The sequence below is a fragment of the Stylophora pistillata genome, chromosome 3, assembly GCF_964205215.1.
Source record: "Stylophora pistillata chromosome 3, jaStyPist1.2, whole genome shotgun sequence".
Taxonomy (NCBI): domain Eukaryota; kingdom Metazoa; phylum Cnidaria; class Anthozoa; order Scleractinia; family Pocilloporidae; genus Stylophora; species Stylophora pistillata.
The window spans coordinates 35,715,697-35,736,104 of NC_142521.1; the positions used below are offsets into that span (position 1 = coordinate 35,715,697).

General features: G+C 39.5%; 1 protein-coding gene across 1 annotated transcript; it reads right to left on the reverse strand.

Annotated features, from left to right (window-relative positions):
• Nucleotides 1–1,556: 1,556 nt before the first annotated feature.
• LOC111338541 (glutamate receptor ionotropic, kainate 2-like) lies at nucleotides 1,557–20,125 on the reverse strand. The gene is made up of 14 exons (XM_088754502.1): nucleotides 19,969–20,125; nucleotides 19,694–19,849; nucleotides 14,549–14,818; nucleotides 13,266–13,525; nucleotides 11,796–11,921; nucleotides 11,197–11,361; nucleotides 10,094–10,204; nucleotides 7,846–7,989; nucleotides 6,732–6,926; nucleotides 5,545–5,957; nucleotides 4,705–4,869; nucleotides 3,939–4,127; nucleotides 3,243–3,564; nucleotides 1,557–2,600 (listed from the first exon to the last, which is right to left on the reverse strand). Exons 1-14 carry the CDS (start codon nucleotides 20,060–20,062, stop codon nucleotides 2,436–2,438), a joined length of 2,775 nt encoding a protein of 924 aa, XP_088610628.1. The 5' UTR covers nucleotides 20,063–20,125; the 3' UTR covers nucleotides 1,557–2,435.
• Nucleotides 20,126–20,408: the final 283 nt, after the last annotated feature.

Genomic DNA, 20,408 nt, shown 5'->3' on the forward strand with positions numbered 1-20,408 from the left:
TTCTGCGTAGTTATGAGAAGCTACCTCGTATTTTTTCATCTATATTATTAATAGATAATCACGTGATTTTCTCGTGCAATTTGGAATAAATAAGCGTTTGTAAATTTTTTCAAAGACCACAAATTGCACTCGCCCTACGGGCTCATGCAATTTTGTTAGTCTTTGAAAAAATTTACTCGTACTTATTTATTTCAAATTGCACTCGAAATCATGTGATTACCTATACTAACATTTTCTTGCGATCTTCACAAAAGAGAAAGAGACTCGCTCTAAGAAACCCCTACTCTTACTCAGAAGGCCTGGCGAATGAATATTTTTAATAGCCATCTTTATTAAAGCAGCCTTTTCAATAATTCACCCTACATTATATCTACATACCATATGGATTGGATAAAAGCTACACATTTTAAATGCTAAATGAATGGCGGATGCAAGGAATAAGAGAGGGGCCAAGAAACCTTGCAAATAAAACCTGTAAGCATTTTTATTACTAGTCTGAAACTAAAATTCTAACAACGAAAGGACAACATATTGCATCTCGGCTAGGGGCACTGAAATTTCACTTATACTGAAGCATTTCTTAGCTTACTTAGGCTCTAGTTTGAAAAGTAAAGACCCATGGCTTCCGAATCAAAGTTTGCTTCTACCCCCTTCCCCCAAATAAAACTTCCCATCCCCACCTTCCCCCTCTTGAAACTCCCTCTCCACCTTCTGCCAGCCAAAACTTCCTCTCCCCCCTTCCCCCAGCCAAAACTTCCTTTCTCCCCTTACCCCAGCCAAAACTTCCTCTCCCCCCTTCCCCCAACCAAAACTTCCACTCCCCCCTTCCCCCATCCAAAACTTCCCGGATCTGCCATTTGTAAATGTTTAGCTTTTACAGTCAAGTCTCAGATATGAGAAGAAGATGCTACCTTTCTATAACATCAAGAAATGGTTAGATGTTCTAGTCCTCGGATAGGGACGAATAAATGGAGGTCCCATCTCCTGCAGGATTAGGGGTAGGAGACGTTAAAGTGCACCTAAACCTAAAAATTTTTTTTCGCTTAACGAAATAAGCGTATTTTTTGGAGTATTTCTGTGCAAACATTTTTTTATTTGCTCAAATCCTCAATTGTCTGTGCCCAGTCAAAATACGGAAAATCGGCCGCCATCTTGCCCCACGGCCGAGTTTAAAGGGGAATGGCTCTAGCGGGTAATGTGACGTCAAATCGAGAACACGAAAGTCTGCATTTCACACATTTTCGCTTGTTTGGGAAGGTTGTAGTCGATTTTATCCGAAAATATGCCGACTAAGTGTGTGGTAGGAGGATGTAGCAACGTGCGAAATTTGCAAGAGGGTATCACGCTTCATACATTCCTCATACAACACACCTGGTCGGCATATTTCGGACAATATCGACCACAACCTTCCCAAACAAGTGAAAATGTGTGAAAAGCAGACTTTTGTGTTCTCGATTTGACGTCACATTATCCGCTAGAGCCATTTCTCTTTAAACTCGGTCGTGGGGCAAGATGGCGGCCAATTTTCCGTATTTTGACTAGGCACAGAAAATTTAAGATTTGAGCAAATTAAAAAATTTTTGCACAGAAATACTCCAAAAAATAAGCTTATTTCGTTAAGCGAAAAAAAATTTTTGGGTTTAGGTGCACTTTAATTTCCCACGCACGAGATTACTGTGTGATGGATGTCCTCCCCTGGGGTGGGATGGGTAGATTAGAGGGCCACAGGATCATCAGTTTAACTACTGTCATGTGCTCCCCTCTCGAAATAAACTCTATTCTATTCTATTCATTCATGTGTATCAATACTTTTAGACACAGTAACTTGTAATATTACATAGGATCTGCAACGAACTAGTTTCATCAAGGGTCTCATATTTACGTAAATTTGATTCCGTGACGAAAATACTTCGATAAGAAAATGACAGGAATGGTAATCAAAATTCTTTAGTACTAAGTGAAACTAAGAAATACTAATCTGTAAGTAACAGGATAAAAGATCGCACCTCAAGGACGATTCAGGAAATTATCCTTAACTCTCTTTAACTGTCTATGATAATTATTGGAACACTGCGATAACCTGCATATTTTCTCCACACCATTTTTACATGAGAGCCCCTTCAGCTTTCCCATTCTAGACGAGTATCACGCAAAGCAGATATACATATAAGAAGCCTATTCGCTTCTGATACAATGAAAAAACTTTTCGACTGTTTTCGGAGTAATATGTTAAGTGAAAACCGACTCAGAACCTTCTGAAACAAGAACATGCCCTCGGGTTTCCTTCCCGTTCTTGAATACGCACCTTCTGAGTGGTTGCATTGAACTAAGACTAAGTCTACAGCAGTTACATAAACTCTTCGCGAACCTTGTAGGTTCCACACGCACATGTTAAGTCTCTCGGTCAAAACATTATGGCTCAGCTTTGAAAGTAATCAAATCTGCTGTGTCTCTTGAGCGCTAAGAAGGAGAGGACCCTCTGACATAGCCAGTTCCTCTTCCTTGCAATGTTCTCCCTCGTCACTTTTGTAGAGATCGTGGAATCCCTTATTAGTTCGATGCAACCTTTGCCAGAAGGCTGCACACACCGATTTTGGTGCCTAAAGAGTATAAAGAAAGGGTTAACTTTTGGTCTTGGATTAAAAATGCTTCGAGTGTTCCTTACTGAAATCTGGAATGCCATATCCCTCTCCTCTCCGAAACAGTTTTTTTTTATATCTGAACTAGCCTGCAGTTCAGGTGTCTTATTAGGGCGAGTTAAGGTTCTAAGCTCGTGATCACTTATTCGAACGCCATGTTTTATTTGGAGTCAGAGTGGACGGTGGTGGCCAACCTCAGCCCCCCTACTTATTTCGGATCGTCACCCACCTCCTCGGTACAATTTGTTTTCTCTCCCCAGCCTTCCGATGCCATAAAAATCTAAGATGGCGGCCATTTTTCGCTTAGAAAAAATTGAGCACTCGCTCGCCCAAATTAGGCCTGATCTGCAGGTTACATCTGAGCTCTGTAATTGTCTGAATAGGAGAGACAGATGTCATGCACCGATATCGGAGACAAACCTGCGATGCATGTAGCTTATTTAAAACAAATAAAGAATAAAAGAAAAGGAACTGAAAAAAAGGCTGAAGGGAGGTGCACCACTATGGCATAATATGAACTGTTGAGAATTCATGACAAACGACACAGCAGATTTTTTATATCCGTGATACCAAATTCGAAAGCCTCAACCATTCAGTACCCACCTCGCCATCTTTAGACTGGGTGTCTTTATAACACGCATAAATCAGTTCCATGGACAAGACAACCAACCCAGCAGCCACGCCCACCGCTAGGGTGATGAAGACCCCAGCCAAGTCACTGAGCTGAAGCTGGTCGCCGCCCTCCTCAGCTGCTTCCTGGGCTGCCTGTGTCTCCGCACCACACACACTGCGGCTTTTAAACCATTTTTCTTTCATGCGCTGCAAGAACCCTTCTTGCTGCAACTCCAACATAGCCACGCTAAAGTTATGAGTGTAAGGCGAATTGCGAGGGAGAGCGAAGCCATAGTTGATACTACCAAATGGTCTGTAAAAGATGGATAAAATTGGTGTTTATAGAGACAATTTGTAGATTGGGAAGTGAAAAGAAGGGGGGGGGGCATCGATACGCTCAGCAAGGGATTCAACCCTTCCCTTAAATTTTTATCCTGTGTAAGACAAGTGCGATTAATCGGAGTAAACAAAAGTCACGTTCGTATATTTGGATAAACAAATCTCCCTCCATTTCACTTGATTCCACTCTAAGATGTCTTTTCAAAAGACGAACCCAGCAAATTATGTAATAGTGAGTCAGAATTGATCCACTTGCACATGCCCTATACGTTTGACCACTGTGTTAGCGTAGTGACCGGAGAGCGCCATAACACAACCCTGCACAACCTATGAAATTTCCATATTTACCTTTCGACAAGAGTCAATGTATTACACGGTTCTTGTTGCACGTCATATTCAAGTACTGCCGAGTCCCAAATGAAGGCGTAATTTTCCGTTTTTCGCACTTTTTCAATCGCGGCAGTGTGATTGGGTTCAAGAGTTCCATGACGGACAATGGAATCCCATAGTTTCTCGTAAACTGGGAGCTTAGCCTCTCTATAAAAGGGAAATGATTATGAGCCAGTACTAGTTTAGATAGTTCTCTAACATTTAAGGAACAAAAAGAGAACCCTCCGCACAAAACCTTTTTCGTTGCATTGCAAAGCTTTTAGCTTTTCATTTCACAACACTGCGAGTGACGAGCTGGGATCAAGCATGGATGGAATCTTTTTGAACGGTTGGTCAGGCAATGCATTTCAAACTTAGCATCATTCTTCTGTTCTTTTGAAAAGAAACTTAATATGTGGAATAGGAAAGGGCAACCTTTTGGTGGCAGCAGAACTTTGTGAATATAAAATTACTCCTTACAAGAACTCTCATGAGTAATTTCACATGCAATTGCAAAGAACGCACTGGAATTTTATACGTAGCAATTTTTTTGGTACTTGTGTAGACTAGAACCCATATGTCTGATGGGTCGGGAGCGGGGGAATGGACCTATCTCAGAGAAATGGTCTTAATAAGTTCACTAGCGTAGCTTTCAATTTTACAATAAATGAAATTGCCGGCACCATCTGTAAGGTTCAACATGAACTACACCGTTCTCAATAGGTAAGTTACTGGCTGTTCATACTCGAGCATTTTGGCCAGCTGACCACCACGCACAGTTCCAAACTTTACTTTATTCTGATTGGCTAAATCTTCAATGCTCTTGATTGGATGTTGATATTTGTTGATGGTCAGGAACGCAGCCAGATTAGCGGTGTATGTGGCACCAAATATGGAAATAGCAAACCACCTAAAGTAATAAAGGTTCAGATGAAGATCATTCATTTTCGTTAGCTCAAAGACTGACAAAATAAAAGCACTGGGACTGCAGATTATTTATCTATCGGTCCACCAGCGTGATAAACCACGCGGGACATTGTGCGAACAAAAGAAAATTTGGTAAATCACCAGCCAGAGGCGGTTAACTGATAGAAAGTGTGATCTATTACTTGTCTAACATAACCTTGATTTTTCTATCAGTGCAATAAACGATAAGTTTTGACTAATCAGGGCCCTTGTAGTGTCTAATTCATTTTATAAATATCTATGGCCTTTTTCGAAAAAAGACTGAAATAGACTTTAAAGAGGGATCCGCCGAGAACATAACGCTTTTCTTAAGCATTTGATAGTTGAAGCTGAAGCGTTCTGAGGTTTCTGAAACAAAATCTCATAGATTTTTTTTCCAAGGCAAATATTCTGTCAGGATTGGCTTGTTGTCGAAGCCGTAAAATGTTATCACAGAGAAAAGGAGCCGAGAAGTCCATTTAATCCGAGAAAGATTTGCTGAGACTTAATTTTTCCGCTGTAATAGAATTCAGTGTTAAAGATTCCAATATAGAATACCAGAATCATCAAATCGTTGCTTTTATCGACATAGTTTTTCTTAGATTACACCCCTGTTTGGTATACACATGCTCTGTCTTACCATGCTAGTGTAGTCGCTCTGCCAGATTGAGAAATCGGGTGCAAAGTATCTGGAGTCTGTTCAAGGTAAGAGGCAACTGCTGCCCAGAATGAATGAAATAATGATAAGGTGTTTTTCGCATGCGCCTCTTCGCCGCTGACTTCCGCTGACTGTACCACCTTGCCATAGTAGCCATACGGGCTCAGTCGGTCATAGATCCAAACTATAGTTCCTATGATCACTGATGAGCTGATGATGGCAATCCACAAAGTCTTCTCAAAAGGATCTAAGAATCCCCAGGTATTACTCTTGTTTTCCATGTCTGTCTTCTTCATAACTATCTTAAATCCCAGACTGTAGTAAGGTTGTGTAAAGTCTACTGCTTTTTCGCGTTCAGGGCTGATTGTTATGGTTGACACGGCCAGGTTAGCTTTCTGCGGAGGGTAAAGAGTCAGTTCGTGATGAGACCTGGCATTCCCAAGTAACAAGTATTTTCACCGTTAAAGCAGCATATAACCCTGATGTAGGGTAGATGGGTGAGGTCTGCACTCCAGCTAAGTGGCCCATCTTGCTAGAACTTTAGTAATTTGTGAACAATTGCAGAAATTGTTTCATTATTGTGAAAGGTGCTGATAAAAACGGAAATCAAGAAGACAAAAGACTTAATAGCGTTGACAGGACTGTACATCGACGAGGGAAAAATTGCAAAGTGAAGCTATTGTTGGCGAAAGACGGATTATAATAATGCGATAAGATAGAAAGGAGACTATTTATTTTTTCTGTGTATGAAATCACACAAAGGCCTAATTGTCAATGAACTTTGAAAAACTTAATCGCGCTTTTATAGCTGTTGATATTGTTATCGTACCAATGCTGCTGTCATTGTGTGACATGGCGACTATTTTTCGTTCCCCCTCCTCTGAATGGGATGCAGTGCAAACCACGATACTCTCCACCCCCCCAACCCCCCCCCCCCCACCGAATTTTTTCACGACTTCATGACAGTGCACCAGTTCCCGTTTACACTCCCGGTTGGAGAGAGGCTCTGTGAGAGTGATTCCACCACATCCATTGTGAGATACTACTGAACAGACGCACGGTAACATGGAATCTTTCAGTTACTCAGAAAAGTTCTGTATCGAAGTAGTTTCTTTAAGCTTTCTGAGGTCGCTAAGTACATTACCACTTTCAAAAATTACACACTTTACCTTTCTTGTCAGCTCCCCAATAATGCCAGTCCAAGTACCATGACGATGCTCACCAAGGTTATTTCTGAGTTCCAGATCATATTCAAATTGTAATTTCTTTTTCAGCTCGTTCAACAAGTCAATACAGAATCCCTCGTAGTCCAAATCTGAATTTTTGTCCGTGGAGTTTTCTTTTTTCATTACGAACGGCGGACTCTGAAGAGAACATTTCATTTCAGGACCGGTTATTAATTTTCGCCTGGGAAGCGAGGTCTTGTTTGTGTCACGACAAAATTTACCCCTCCCCCCATATCTCATATCTTATGAATCCCGTCTCCGTTCCCCCTAAAAACCATGTGCCAACCCCCTCCCCCCCCCAAAAAAAAAATTTTGTCACCCTCCCGAGTCAATGAATAATGACTGTACCAAGTTGGGTAAAATAACCGTTTGTTGTGCAACTATGTTGAGCTCAGTTTCCATTCACCCGTAACGATCCTCGTGCCTCAAGTTCGTAGTTGTCCAAAATATTTATGCATTTAGACATCGAAACAATTGGCACGATTTTTTTTTTTAAACTGGACAATTAGCTAGGACCTTCTTCTATGCAGAGGAAACAAGCGGTCGTATTTGACTGGGACATTTTAGAGGCTGCCTCAGTAGTTTTGAATAAAGTCTTTTCGATCTTACAGATTTTTTTCAAATTTCTTTTTCTGCATATTAGTTTTCTTGACATGATGATCGGTACAATGAAATGGAAACTAGGCTTGAAGAAAATGTAAGATATGACTTTATTTATAACAACAGGTGTAAATAAGCCGCACCAGGTGAGATGGAAGGGACTTCATGTTCTGTAAGTTTTGTTTTCTTTTTTTGTATGTCTGTTTTTTTTTTTCTTTTTACGAGGTATTAACTAATCGAAAAAAAATAGACATCATCAGGAGCTCGAAATGCCAAGAGAAAAGAAATACATTTCGAAATATTGAGGAATTTTAACAGACTGAAATCAAATCGCTAAAAAGTGCGGGTCAATTTAAAGTTCAACGAGGAACAGAGTTGTAAACCAAACTCGAGCTAAAAAGGTCACAGAAGGCTATTAAAAAGGAAACTAGGCTACTTTGAATGTTATTTACCATACCAGGGCGATGAGCACTTTGATTCTGCTGTACTTCAGCTCAAGACTAGCCAGCTTTGGTACATCGAGGTTACCATCTAACCAAACTATCGGTCTCTTTCTGTTCATTTTTAAGGCTGGTAAGCGATTCCATTCAAAATCTCCTACCTGACAGTTTCAGAAAAAAGAAATCAGGTATCAATATGCGACCTAACTGAAAGTCTCCCACCTGACGAATTAAGAAAAATGAAATCAAATATCAATAAACTGAGAAGAAGTATGCTTCGCAAACCATGACATTTTCATTAAAAGGCTTATATCAAATTTTACTGCTCATTGCATTTTGAGATTCCAAACATTGTCCTACCCGTTTAAATACTTTCTTCAGATTAGATAAAATTTTAAATCGACTTAGTAACCTGGCGGCACAAGCCAGAATGGTGTGAATCACAACACGCGGCTCCCAAGCAGCTGTTGCTCTTGTTATTGCAAAAACAAATAATGAGAAATCATGACTCATTCTTTGAGTTACTAATGCTATTTCTTAGCTTTTGACTGTTATAACAGATCCCTAAGAAATGGGAAATAGAAGAGCGAGATTTCTTTGCATCACAGATTAGCCGGCCGCAAGGTAGGCACGATTCAAAATGGCGACGTTCAATGTCGAATTTCTTTCCGGTAAATTTGAATACGATACAATGAAAGTTAAGTTTTTCTTGAATTTTGAAAACTGGCCATTGTCATGATCTCATAAATAATATTTAATATTTTTACACCGTTGAAAACAAATTTTTGCTTCTTTTGTTCCGCTCACACGAAAAAGACGGTTACAACAAAATACACGTATATAAATTTCTGTAAACGAGGGAAACTATGACCCTGTACACCCCAAATAATCATACTTAAATAGAATAAATGTTTGAAAATAAAATTTTCCCTGAGCGGGATTTGAACCCACGTCCCCCTGTTACTAGTCAGGTGTGATGACCACTACACTATCAGGACAACCATGCTGCCAACACGGCAATCGAAGATGTGATTTACGTGATCGGAGACGTGGTCTCCCGGGAAACTTAATTTTCAAGGTGACAGGGTAGGGGAAGCCTATAACCCATATGAAACCCAACTAAGGATCTATTAAAGATACACGACCGAAGTCAACTTAGCGGATGACAAAGGAGGATCCAATTACGGATACAGGCTAATTTCAATTAAACAAATTCTGTATACGAGGGAAACCCTGACCCTGTACACCCCAAATAATCATACTTAAATAGAATAAATTTTTGAAGAGAAAATTTGCCCTGAGCGGGATTTTGAATCATGCTGTTGCCAGCATGGTTGTCCTGATAGTGTAATGGTCATCACACCTGACTAGTAACAGGAGGGACGTGGGTTCAAATCCCGCTCAGGGCAAATTTTCTTTTCAAACATTTATTCTGTTTATATATATATATGTATATGCTAAAAAAAAAAAAAAAAGTTTGAATAACAAAAGCAAAAGAAACACCTGGATCAATCATAAGTTGAATTAAAAATTCCTGTGAAATATATTAAACTCAAATAACAACGGTCAAATCATAATATGCATAATAACAATAGTATTTGATAGCAGAGATAGGTAAATTATATGATTTTTGAAGCATATTTCCCTCCAATATTCAGATAGCGCCGGAAGACGCAAATCTTAAAATTTGAATGTTAGTTACCGAGAGAAGGTCAAGCTTTTGGGATTAAAACACAGCTAAAAGAAAAATCAGCTGTTCGAGCCAATAAAGTTACCTAGAGTCGGGAGGCAACATGAGCAATAACAAGTAGGGGACGGACCATTATTTGTCTGGAGGGGGGTATGAGAAATTTTCTTCTGCAAACATGTCTTATTTTTTTAACATATACGTCTCCGCAAACATTTTTTTCCAACATCACCTTCGTGCGAACAATTTTTTTTTATTTTTTTTTTCAGTGTTCTTTTTATATGTGCTAAATATTACCATTGCCCTATTGAACTATTTCACGAGAAATGTCAGGAATAGTGTTATAACCACTTATTTTGTCGATATACTTTGGTAATGATATCTTTTAATATCTTACCTGACTTCTCGGCGAACATTTTTTTTTCATCCTACCACGTTTGAAAACAACTTATTTCGTCTTTTCAGACCCTGCAAACAAGTTTTTTCAATATTTCTCGTACCTTCCCCCCTCCAGAAAAATGATGGTCCGTCCCTAAGCACCCCCCACGCTACCCCCCTCCTTTGAGGTAATACTGTACCTCAACCCATCCGTCATCAGCCTGGTAATTAACCACATCGTACACGGTTTCTCTTGGTGATCCAGTCCTGCGACTGAACCTGATATCGCTCATAACTCCAGGAATATTTACCTTAAAGAAAGAAGGAAAGAAAATCACTTTTAAGTCTAATAATGCAACAAACCAATGTATAAAAACCTCTCCGGCATTGGTCAGACAACGATAAACGACAGGCACGCAAATAGCAGAGGCGTAAATCGAGTTGAGAAGGCTAAGGTTTCAATTATTATATAGAGTCTGGCTGGCTTCTCTAGAAATAAACGTCTCCTAAAAAGAGAGCCAAAAATCCTTTGGAAGAGTAGCATTAATTGAAATATCACAGATAACTTCTGCAAACTTTCAGACATGTCCATCGACACTTCCTTTCCCTTCCAACAATTAGATTTTAGTTCATACCTTAATAACTCTATCTAGTTGTTGCGTGAGGTATAGATATTCAAATTGAGATGAACAAAGTCGATTTTGAGGCTTTTTTAGTGGACATAGTTTGTTCAAGCTACAGATCCTTGCAAAAGAAGTTATCCAGTAAACCTTTTTACTGTTGATTCATAGTACGATTCGCAGGGACAGAAGAAATCACAAGTTTGACGTAATTTTTCAAAATAAGAATGAATCTCATAGATCAAAGGGAGGGATTTGACGCTCGCAATATGACACGGGATCATAGTAACAGAAAGCTTTTCCCCAACAATTGCTTTTTTTCTGGATTTAAGTTTCCTTCGTAATATTTTAATAAATGCGGAAAGAGGAAGGCTAGTCAAATCTAATCATGCAAAATAAAGTAGATAACTCCTAAGGCTTGGGTCGTAGATAACAAGTCATCGCGTGGCGTGATTAAGTGCGTGTTAAACACGAAGGGATTACCTAAGGAAAAAAAACATTTTCAGACCCTTATTAAGTGTAAGCAGTGTGAGGGAAGGGCCGGAGTTGAAGGAGGTGGCTTTATTCTAATCTCAACTTAACTCCCATTGTGGATAACGACAGCTCGGCAAAGATCACACGCCCGAAATCAAGATGTTTCTGTTTAAAAAAATATTTTTTGTGATCGAAGAAAAACATTTGACCTCTTTCATGCTGTTCATCAGCGTTTCTCCGTCTATCCACGTCTTATTAGATCTGCACAGTCCTTTGCCAGTAAGAGGCTGCGAGAGTGATTTGTTCTGATCGAGAATTTTTTCGATAGCCTTGGCAACAGTTAATACGGCGTCATAGATTCGTCCTGACCGAGCCTGTTGTGGATAGAATAAAGGACACATTAAAACAAAGTTGCTGTAACTCTCCTTCGCAGCTGTGGTTTAAGATGTCATACAGTGCACTCTGTTGCGTGACATAAACGGCTTATAGTATCTTGACCCGCTCTGTAGAGACCCGTTGGCCTGGTGACTAGTACGTGAACTCCGATCCAGAGATCTTTGTTGAGAAGATCATGAAAAATTGAAGCATTTTTAAAACTACTACTGGAAGGGTCAGAGGAGTTTTCAGTCTAGTTTTCAGCCCATCCCTTTTTTACTTAATTGCCCACGCTGACTGACAAATTTCACAAAGATTTGAAAAGGAAAAGTAACCGTGCTAGATACTCGAAGGTGGCGCGTGTGCTGATTAATGTAGAGATTTACCGCCAAAGATTTGTCTGCGCCAGATAACTGATAGGATAATAACCTACATTGATAGATGACTCTTCACCAGTTTTCCTCCATTCCGCCGACACCTCATCAAACAGCTGGCCGCGACCTCTGACGGGTAAACGCACGCCAATGAGTCCCTCCTCGTAAGAAATATCATTGTTATCCTGAAACGTTTACATCTTAAAAGTTAATTGAGGATCAGCGGGTAAACTGTCTGACCAACAATACTGGTCTGAGAAAGAAAGGGAAATACGACTAACGTGAATAAATTTCCCCACCCTCCACCCCACATAACAGATCGTTTTGCGAGTCAGCAAGATCAAGGGAATTCCGTGTTTCGCTTGGCTACCAAAACGGACCAGATGGATCCATTATACCCGCTTAAAATTGCTAGTTTACCTTCTTGCAGTTTCTGGGAGCTTTTTTTTTTTTCATGAGAGATCTTTTAAAGCAGTTTTTGCAGCAATTGAATCGCAAATGGGCTCTTATAGGTTGCGCTAGTGAAAGTAGCATATCAAGATGCTAACATTGCTCGATCTTTTTTCCAAATTATGCCCGGTTTGAAATTTATGCTATTTATTCTTATAGTGGGTTCTTCAAATAAGAAACACAAAACTAGTCTAAGTTACATATTTATGCAACGTTAATTTGTGAATATGTGAAATCACGTATGTGAACTGCGGTTAAAGAAATGAATGTGAGAGCGATCTTCGCAGTAATGAACACTACTTATTGTGCAGTAATGAAAATAAGGCCTTAAAAGAAAAAATTTAGGCCTGCACGGGACTCGAACCCATGACCTCTACGATACCGGTGCATTCCTCGACCAACTGAGCTTGTCATTAAGTCGGTTCGTAATAAACCCGTCAAGTTACAAGACAACGTTGACTCATTTTCACTACTGCTTAATTAAGTAGTGTTCATTACAGCGAAGATCGCTCTCATGCTCATTACATATTTATGGTTAATAAAACATGATATACTCTTTATTTTTAGTTACATACTTCCTCTGCCAAAACATATCAGACATGCGAGAAGCTTAATGTGTCAAAATATACGATGTTAGCCTCTGTTAGCATCTGTTAGCACCACGTCTTTTTGACGCCATTTTCTTGCCGGTGAAAGCGGGAACTGGGACCGACGCAATTTTAACTTACGGTTTGTCCACTCCTCTATAGACGACGAACAACTCGGTATTGCGGTAACCTTCTTCCCTCAAGACATAATAAACCATGGACTTTTTGGCGTAATCAGTCTTAGAGACCAAACATGTCTGGTAATATTCCCCTTCAAAACAGCTAGAAATATGCTGTTTATGCTAGCTATGCTGCTTTTATAAGAACAGTAACAATCTGGGCACGTATCGGCAGAGCAAAGCAGGCCTTCAACTTGTGTCATGAACTCTTTTTAATACAAATCCTTCAGGGCCACTGGTCACATGGACTAAAAAGAACTATCAGGGCATTATTTTGACGACAATACGCAACAAAATGTCTCTCTTCGCTAACCTGAGAAATTGCACCATCGGTCAAAATCCACACCCATTCTTTGATCATGTCCAGTCCCTCCGCTTGTTTGAGCAATTGTGGTACATAATCGGCTGGGCAGCTCAACAGTATCACGCGTGCGCCCTTTTCCCTCAGATTTAGCAGGTTTTTTGTCGCATTTACTTTAGAGCTGCCGACCGTGATTTCAAAATGCTCAACTCCCAGTATGGTCCACTTTTCTGTGCTAGCAAATTCCATGAATTGGTTTAATGCATTCATGTCTGAAACATCAAAGATGCAGAGAGTGAAATATCATGATGTTCATTAAATAATTTGATATTCATTATCATGCGAGTCTCCAAGTATCAATTTGTCCAAAAAGCTCCAAAAGGAAAACTGATTTTTTTTTTTCAGCAGGTATTTGATGTTTAAATCCCCTTTAAATTGCGAGAGTAGATAAAGATTTGAGATGGATAAAGATTTGAGATGGATTAAAGAGGTTATATAATGTAGATAGATAGATGGATAGATGATAATCTTTAACCGCCTCCCGGTTAGCTCAATGGATAGAGCGCTGGGCTGTTGTGCGGGGAAGGTCGAGGGTTCGAGCCCCGGCCGGACCAACACTCAGGGTCTTAAAATAATTGAGAAGAATTTGCTGCCTTTCTATAACCTCAAGAAATGGTTAGATATTCTAGTCTTCTCGGATAGGGACGAATAAATGGAGGTCCCGTCTCCTGCAGGGTTGGGTTAGGAGACGTTAATTTCCCACACACGAGATTACTGTGCGATGGATGTCCTCCCCTGGGGTGGGATGGGTGGGATATACAGGGCCGTTCTGAAAACCACTTCTGTGAGAACGCACCCTGTCTAAAGATTATTATTTATCTATCTATCTATCTAATTGTATCAATCTCTGCAAAATCAACTATCAAATATTGGAAAACGAGCCTGGGTCATGGGAAGACTGAGTCCAGACTGAAGCGGTTTGCACCAACCAATTTCGCGGAAGACGGAAAAAAATTCTAGACATTGGAGACCATGAACGACCAGTTCAAAGTTCACTTTTCACGGATAAAGATTTGAGATGGATTAAAGATGTTATATAATGTAAAAAGGATGGTAAATTTGGAGCTCTAGCTCGGAAGCGCGACAATTTAAGATGTTATTCATCTTGTCACTTCCCTCACCCTGAGCCTAAATTGTTGCCGATCGCAATCCCATCCTAATGCATAAGAGAGTATATTAACTAATTAATATCATTTCTAGGTGAGAGAGTTGCCATACTTTGAAGACACGCTCACCGTAAAGTGTGGTTGACGTTAAAATTCCCATTCTTTTCCATTTATGGTGTGCAATTAAATCTTTCAACGCAGCATTCATCTGTAGATCATCAGGAGACATGCGCAGCAAGTAACTGTAGCGACGAGAATTAAAATAGAAATCTGGATCCGTGGCACTGGCGCTAATCTGGGGAATGTGGAACTTAGAGCATAATGAGTACGTCGCTTTCACACCAACTGAAGTCTTTGGACCAATGATAGCAATCACTCCTTCGTTGATCAACTGATTGACTAAAGAAAGAAAGAAAGCGTAAAATTATGAGTCAATGACTGAAGCTCAGGTTTTTTTTTATTATTGTTATTTTTAATATCTTGTTCTTTTGGGCTTCGAAAACATTGAACTGTTTAAAAAACACCGTTGTTTACGATTCCAGTGAGACAACTTGGTCCGATCGTCGGACTTTCTAAACGTTCGCTCATACACAAACGCTCGAACGCTTTGTTTATGTGTATAAAATTTCCTCTGACGTAACCTGCAGAACTGGCCGAGTGTTTTTGCTTCGATCTTACAGGCGAACGGAGACAAGCGCTCTGCGAGTGCGAAATGTGTTTCGCGCGCGAGGAGAGGACTCCCCTCACGCGTGACACGCCTTTCGCCCTCGCTTGCCTCCGTTTGACTGAACGATGTAAAAAAAAAAATACGCCTGTTCTGCAGGCTACCTCTGACTCGGAACAAAGCTGTAACGCGACAGGCAGGATTCACATTCAATCACGGGCGCACTCAAAACACCCAAAGGTCGGGGACCAAGAATACAATTCTTTTCTCTTTTGAGGGAGAGATGACAACTTTGAGTTTAAATTTACAAGACATGTTTCGGCATTCTCATGTCATACTCAGTTGCAAATGAGCTTTTAACGGTTGTATATTTGAATTTATATTAAGGTACGTTACAAATTACTTGTCAGGGCTTACGTTACATTTGAATGTTAAAAACGCGAAAAATGTAAATAGCTCGCGCTTGACTAGATAAAAAAAATAATAAATAAATAAATAAATAACATAATAATGATAAAATAAAAGACAAGGGAACAACATAATTAAAAGGAAAGAGACAATTCTAGATGTTTCAATTGCTGATTAAGAATGGGTTTTTTCTACTTAATATGCAATGCCTCTTTGATCTTAATTTGGTATTTTGAAGGGGCAGAATCTAAGATCGTGAAACATTCAGTATCACAAGAGTCAAGACAGGCGCTTGATGATTGCAGGTGCTTGTAAATATGCGAAGTTTTGTCCGACAAGAGGTGCTCACGAACTCGTGTACAAATGTGGCGAGTGGTCTCACCAATATAACTGACATTACAGCCAGCACACGAAAATTTATATACGACACGCGAACGTAGACCCAGCGGTATTGAATCTTTCACACTGAACATGTTTCTGAGTTTAAATGTACTGAAGACTAACTTAACTTCTAAATCAGCTTTACAATAACGTTTGAGTAGTTCTCTCAACTTGGTCTGAGCGATGTTCGGAAACCGACTAACATAGGGAAGTGTATAATAGTGCGAAGAAGGTTTACCGGAGTTAGAAGAGGCGTTCTGCCCAGTAGGAGAAGGGTTATTTTTCTTCGCTAGATACCTGTAAATGATCTTGTCTATGACCCAAGATGGAAAACAATTTTTCCGTAGCAAGAAAATAAGTTTCTTCACATCCAGATGAAAACCAACCCAGGAAATTTTGATCTTATATGCTCTGTCAATCAATGTTCTGACTAAACCTAATTTGTAAATCAAATGGGCGAAGCTGAAATAATTAGTAAGAAGACCAGTAAACGTCTTCTTGCGATATACACTAGTGACGATGGATGTATGATTGTTGTCTAACAATATGTCTAGAAACGATAATTTCTTATCAATTTCCTTTTCCATTGTGAAACGAATACTAAGATGCCTGGCGTTGATATAATCAAAGAACACGAGCGCGTCCTCTTCGCTATTGAACAAACAAAAGGTGTCATCAACATAGCGTCTGTAGAACACAACTTCAGAGAATGAATAGTTATCTAGCCAGTTTTTTTCATGATGTCCCATAAAGAGGTTAGCAAGTACTAGAGCAAGTGGGAATACCATGGCAACCCCATCTATTTCATCATAAAACACACCCTTAAACAAGAAACCAGTCTCAGCTGTTGAGAAGGTATAACGAGGAGGACGCGCTTATTTATTTATTTATTTATTAAATTTTTTGATCTAATCAAGCGCGTACTATTTACATTTTTCGCGTTTTTAACATTCAAATGTAACGTAAGCCTTGGCACGTAATTGTAACGTACCTTAAGATAAATTCAAATGTACAACCGTTAAAAGCTCATTTGCAACTGAGGATGACATGAGAATGTCCAAACATGTCTTGTAAATTTAAACTCAAAGTTGTTATCTCTCCCTCAAAAGAGAAAAGAATTGTATTCTTGGTTCCCGACCTTTGGGTGTTTTGGGTGCGTCCGTGATTGAATGTGAATCCTGCCTGTCGCGTTACAGCTTTGTTCCGAGTCAGAGGTAGCCTGCAGAACAGGCGTATTTTTTTTTTACATCGTTCAGTCAAACGGAGGCAAGCGAGGGCGAAAGGCGTGTCACGCGTGAGGGGAGTCCTCTCCTCGCGCGCGAAACACATTTCGCACTCGCAGAGCGCTTGTCTCCGTTCGCCTGTAAGATCGAAGCAAAAAACTCCGCCAGTTCTGCGGGCTACGTCAGAGGAAGTTTTATACACATAAACAAAGCGTTCGAGCGTTTGCGCATGAGCGAACGTTTAGAAAGCCCGACGATCGGACCAAGTTGTCTCACAGGAGTCTTAAACAACCGTGTTTTTAAACAGTTCAATGTTTTCGAACCGTTAAATGCTCATTTGCAACTGACGATGACATGAGAATGTCGGAACATGTCTTGTAAATTTAAACTCAAAGTTGTTGTTTCTTTTTTGAGAGTTAATGTCACTCTACGTATGATGCACGATCCTCGCAGTAGAGAGTATTGTCACTCGCAGTAGAGAGTATTGTCACTCGCAGTAGAGAGTATTGTCACTCGCAGTAGAGAGTATTGTCACTCGCAGTAGAGAGTATTGTCACTCGCAGTAGAGAGTATTGTCACTCGCAGTAGAGAGTATTGTCACGGCTAGTATTGTCACTCTGCTGTCTTTACGTCCTGAGGGAGATATCTTTTGAGTTAGAGAAATAATCAGGAAGATCTTATTCGGTAACCGTGTGGTTGATCAGATCTTCCACTGACATTAGGAAAAAAAAAACTAAGAACTTTTTATTCGGAATGCATTAAGTTTCATCCTCAAACTTTAATGCTTTAATAGGCCCCCAATGGCACACCGCGTTAAGCCTTTCGCGAAACGGCTAGTAAGTAATTTATTATGTAACTGCGTTCATACAGGAGGAAAGCAAACAAATTACTTAAGCTTAAAAAAAAGGAAAGAAACACCAGCAGAAACATTGTAAGAAAATTAAACATTGTAGCAAACTGTGATGATTCGCAGGCGTCCAAAAATCAGTTTTAACTAACTCTCTGAAAAAACAAGTTTCAGTCTACATAAGTTGTATTTTACCATCATGATCGGATGGGGAAGATTCTGATTGAACTAGGCGCCATTGCCAAAAGCTACATTGTAAAAAATTGACAGTTAAATTGAAGCACGTTTTTTAATATTGAATGATCAATCAATCAATCAATCAATCATATCCTCTATTTAAACGCGATGAGGTTTAAAGCTGGGGGCTTGTGGGGTCGTGTGAATATGATTACAATAACAATAAAAATAGCGTCCCTTGAAATCTCTACAAAATATGATAAGAATAATAAAAATGATTTACATTATTTATCTCTAAGTAAATTGACTACAGCGTTTAAAACATAAAAATAGTTAAAATAATTTAAAATCTTGGTAGTGCCTAGGTAGTGACTGGGCCGGACTGTGCGCTAAAATCGAGATCCTTAAAATAAGAGTCCTTCTTCACTTTGCGATAAAAAACTGAAAACTGCTCTGTGAATCGAAATGTTTCGAGACAGCGTTCCAGAGTATAGCGCCTCTATAGCTGATGGATTTTTTAAGAAACTGCGAGTTAAAACGCGGGACAATTGTATTATTACTCCTTCGAAAATTGTATGTGGTGCATGGTTTGTTTGTTAAGTATGACAGAGCCGTAGGTGCTTCACCTATAAACACGCTACGGAGTAGTTTAATTAATCAAAGTTTATAATAGAGGGTTGAAGTATTCCAGTTCGAATGTCGGTAAACTTCCTCAGTAGGCATATCTCGGGGCAAGTTGTATATTATTCTGGTCGCCCTACGGAGAAGTACTTCTAGCGAATGTAGAAGCTCTGCATTAGGGCAGCCGCCCCAGACGACTAGTCCGTATAGAACTGATGGTAGTATTATCTTGAAGTATAAGTCCAATTGGGCGTTTCTGTTCAAGAACGAACTCCTTTTCAATAGGCAAAGTTTGTTTACAAAATTCTTTTTTACATTAGTAAGGTGGTGAGTCCATGAAAGTCTCTCGTGGATAGTAACACCCAAAAGACGAGATTGTTTCACCCAATGATAAAATTAGCATTTCATTTTGTTAAGGTACGTGAGTATTTAATTTTGTTTCTAAAAGTGAGGATGTTGATCAGTTTTAATTAAACATTTTCGCATCTGTGGGAGAACAAAATAAATTTTTCACCCGATTCATTATAGATAAGGTCGTACTATGTCACGCTGTTTTAATGAGCGCAAAAGAATCGTTTCGCAGCGACACATTAAACTACAGTCATTTCCTGTGAATTGACGGTTAGCTCTAAAAACTTGGAAATACCGTTAGAGAAACAAGAAATCAATAAACTTATAGCAATTTAGGTAAGCCCATAAAGTCTTTTTGTCGAAGGAAGACATCGGGTCTGTAAAATTTGAGTCATCTATGAAGTCAGTACTTGAACAGACTAAATTTCGCTCCGACGAAGGGCTAACGCTCGAAACGTCAGCTTTTGTAATCGTTACGGTGGCCAATTTACCATTTCAACTTTGTTGATATATCCAAATTATTTCGTTACTCCCACCGACGCAGCCCCAAACGTTTCTTTAGAAACTATCAGCCTTTATAAATTCTTTTCTCTCTCACTTACCTTCATAAATATTCTCAAACGAATTATCCGGAGCTGCATATCGTATCGAGTAGTTAAGAGTGATGTTAGAGAGCCATCCTTTTTTATTTACGTAGTCGACTGCAAACCTAAAAATCTTTTCGTCAAGATCTGTGTTGTTCTTGGGGAAAACAGCACCTAGAATAAAAATATAAGCTTGTTGTTAACCGCCGACTGACCAGGTTAACTGAGATATTTCTCTTTAGACGATTTAATGTAGCAAACTATACTCATAAGTATACGTTCCATTTGCTTACCTAATTTCAAAACTTGCCCTCCTTTCACGGGAAGAAGACGAAAGCAAATGTGGAATGCGAGAACAATTACAAAAACCAGATTTTTACAAGACATTTTTCGCCGTTGGACACTTGTAAAAGTGAAAGCCCTTCGAAACCTCTGCACCGTATTTAATTTTCTTGTTTCTTTGTGATTCGCTGGTTGCAATTATGTTTATCCATTTTTTGTCGTATGCAAATGTTTTCTTTTTTCCTAAAGCGATAAATGGTGCAAAATCAATCACACTTGGCAAGCCAAAGCGCATGCCAAGGGACTTTCCACGAAGCTCTTTGGAATGATAAATCATTGAATAGACAAGAAATGCAATCACGGCGGTCTGATGGAAATTTCATACATCTTCTATAATCTATAACTGCCATCACTGTGCCATCAAGTGGTGATTTGGGTTTTAAACAAATTA

Coding starts and splice junctions, on each gene's coding strand:
- LOC111338541 (XM_088754502.1), bottom strand. CDS start 20,062: ATGTCTTGTAAAAATCTGGTTTTTGTAATTGTTCTCGCATTCCACATT. Junction 11,922..13,265: donor CCGATGGTGCAATTTCTCAG/GTTAGCGAAGAG, acceptor TAAACGTTTCAG/GATAACAATGATATTTCTTA. Junction 11,362..11,795: donor GTGAAGAGTCATCTATCAAT/GTAGGTTATTAT, acceptor TATCCACAACAG/GCTCGGTCAGGACGAATCTA.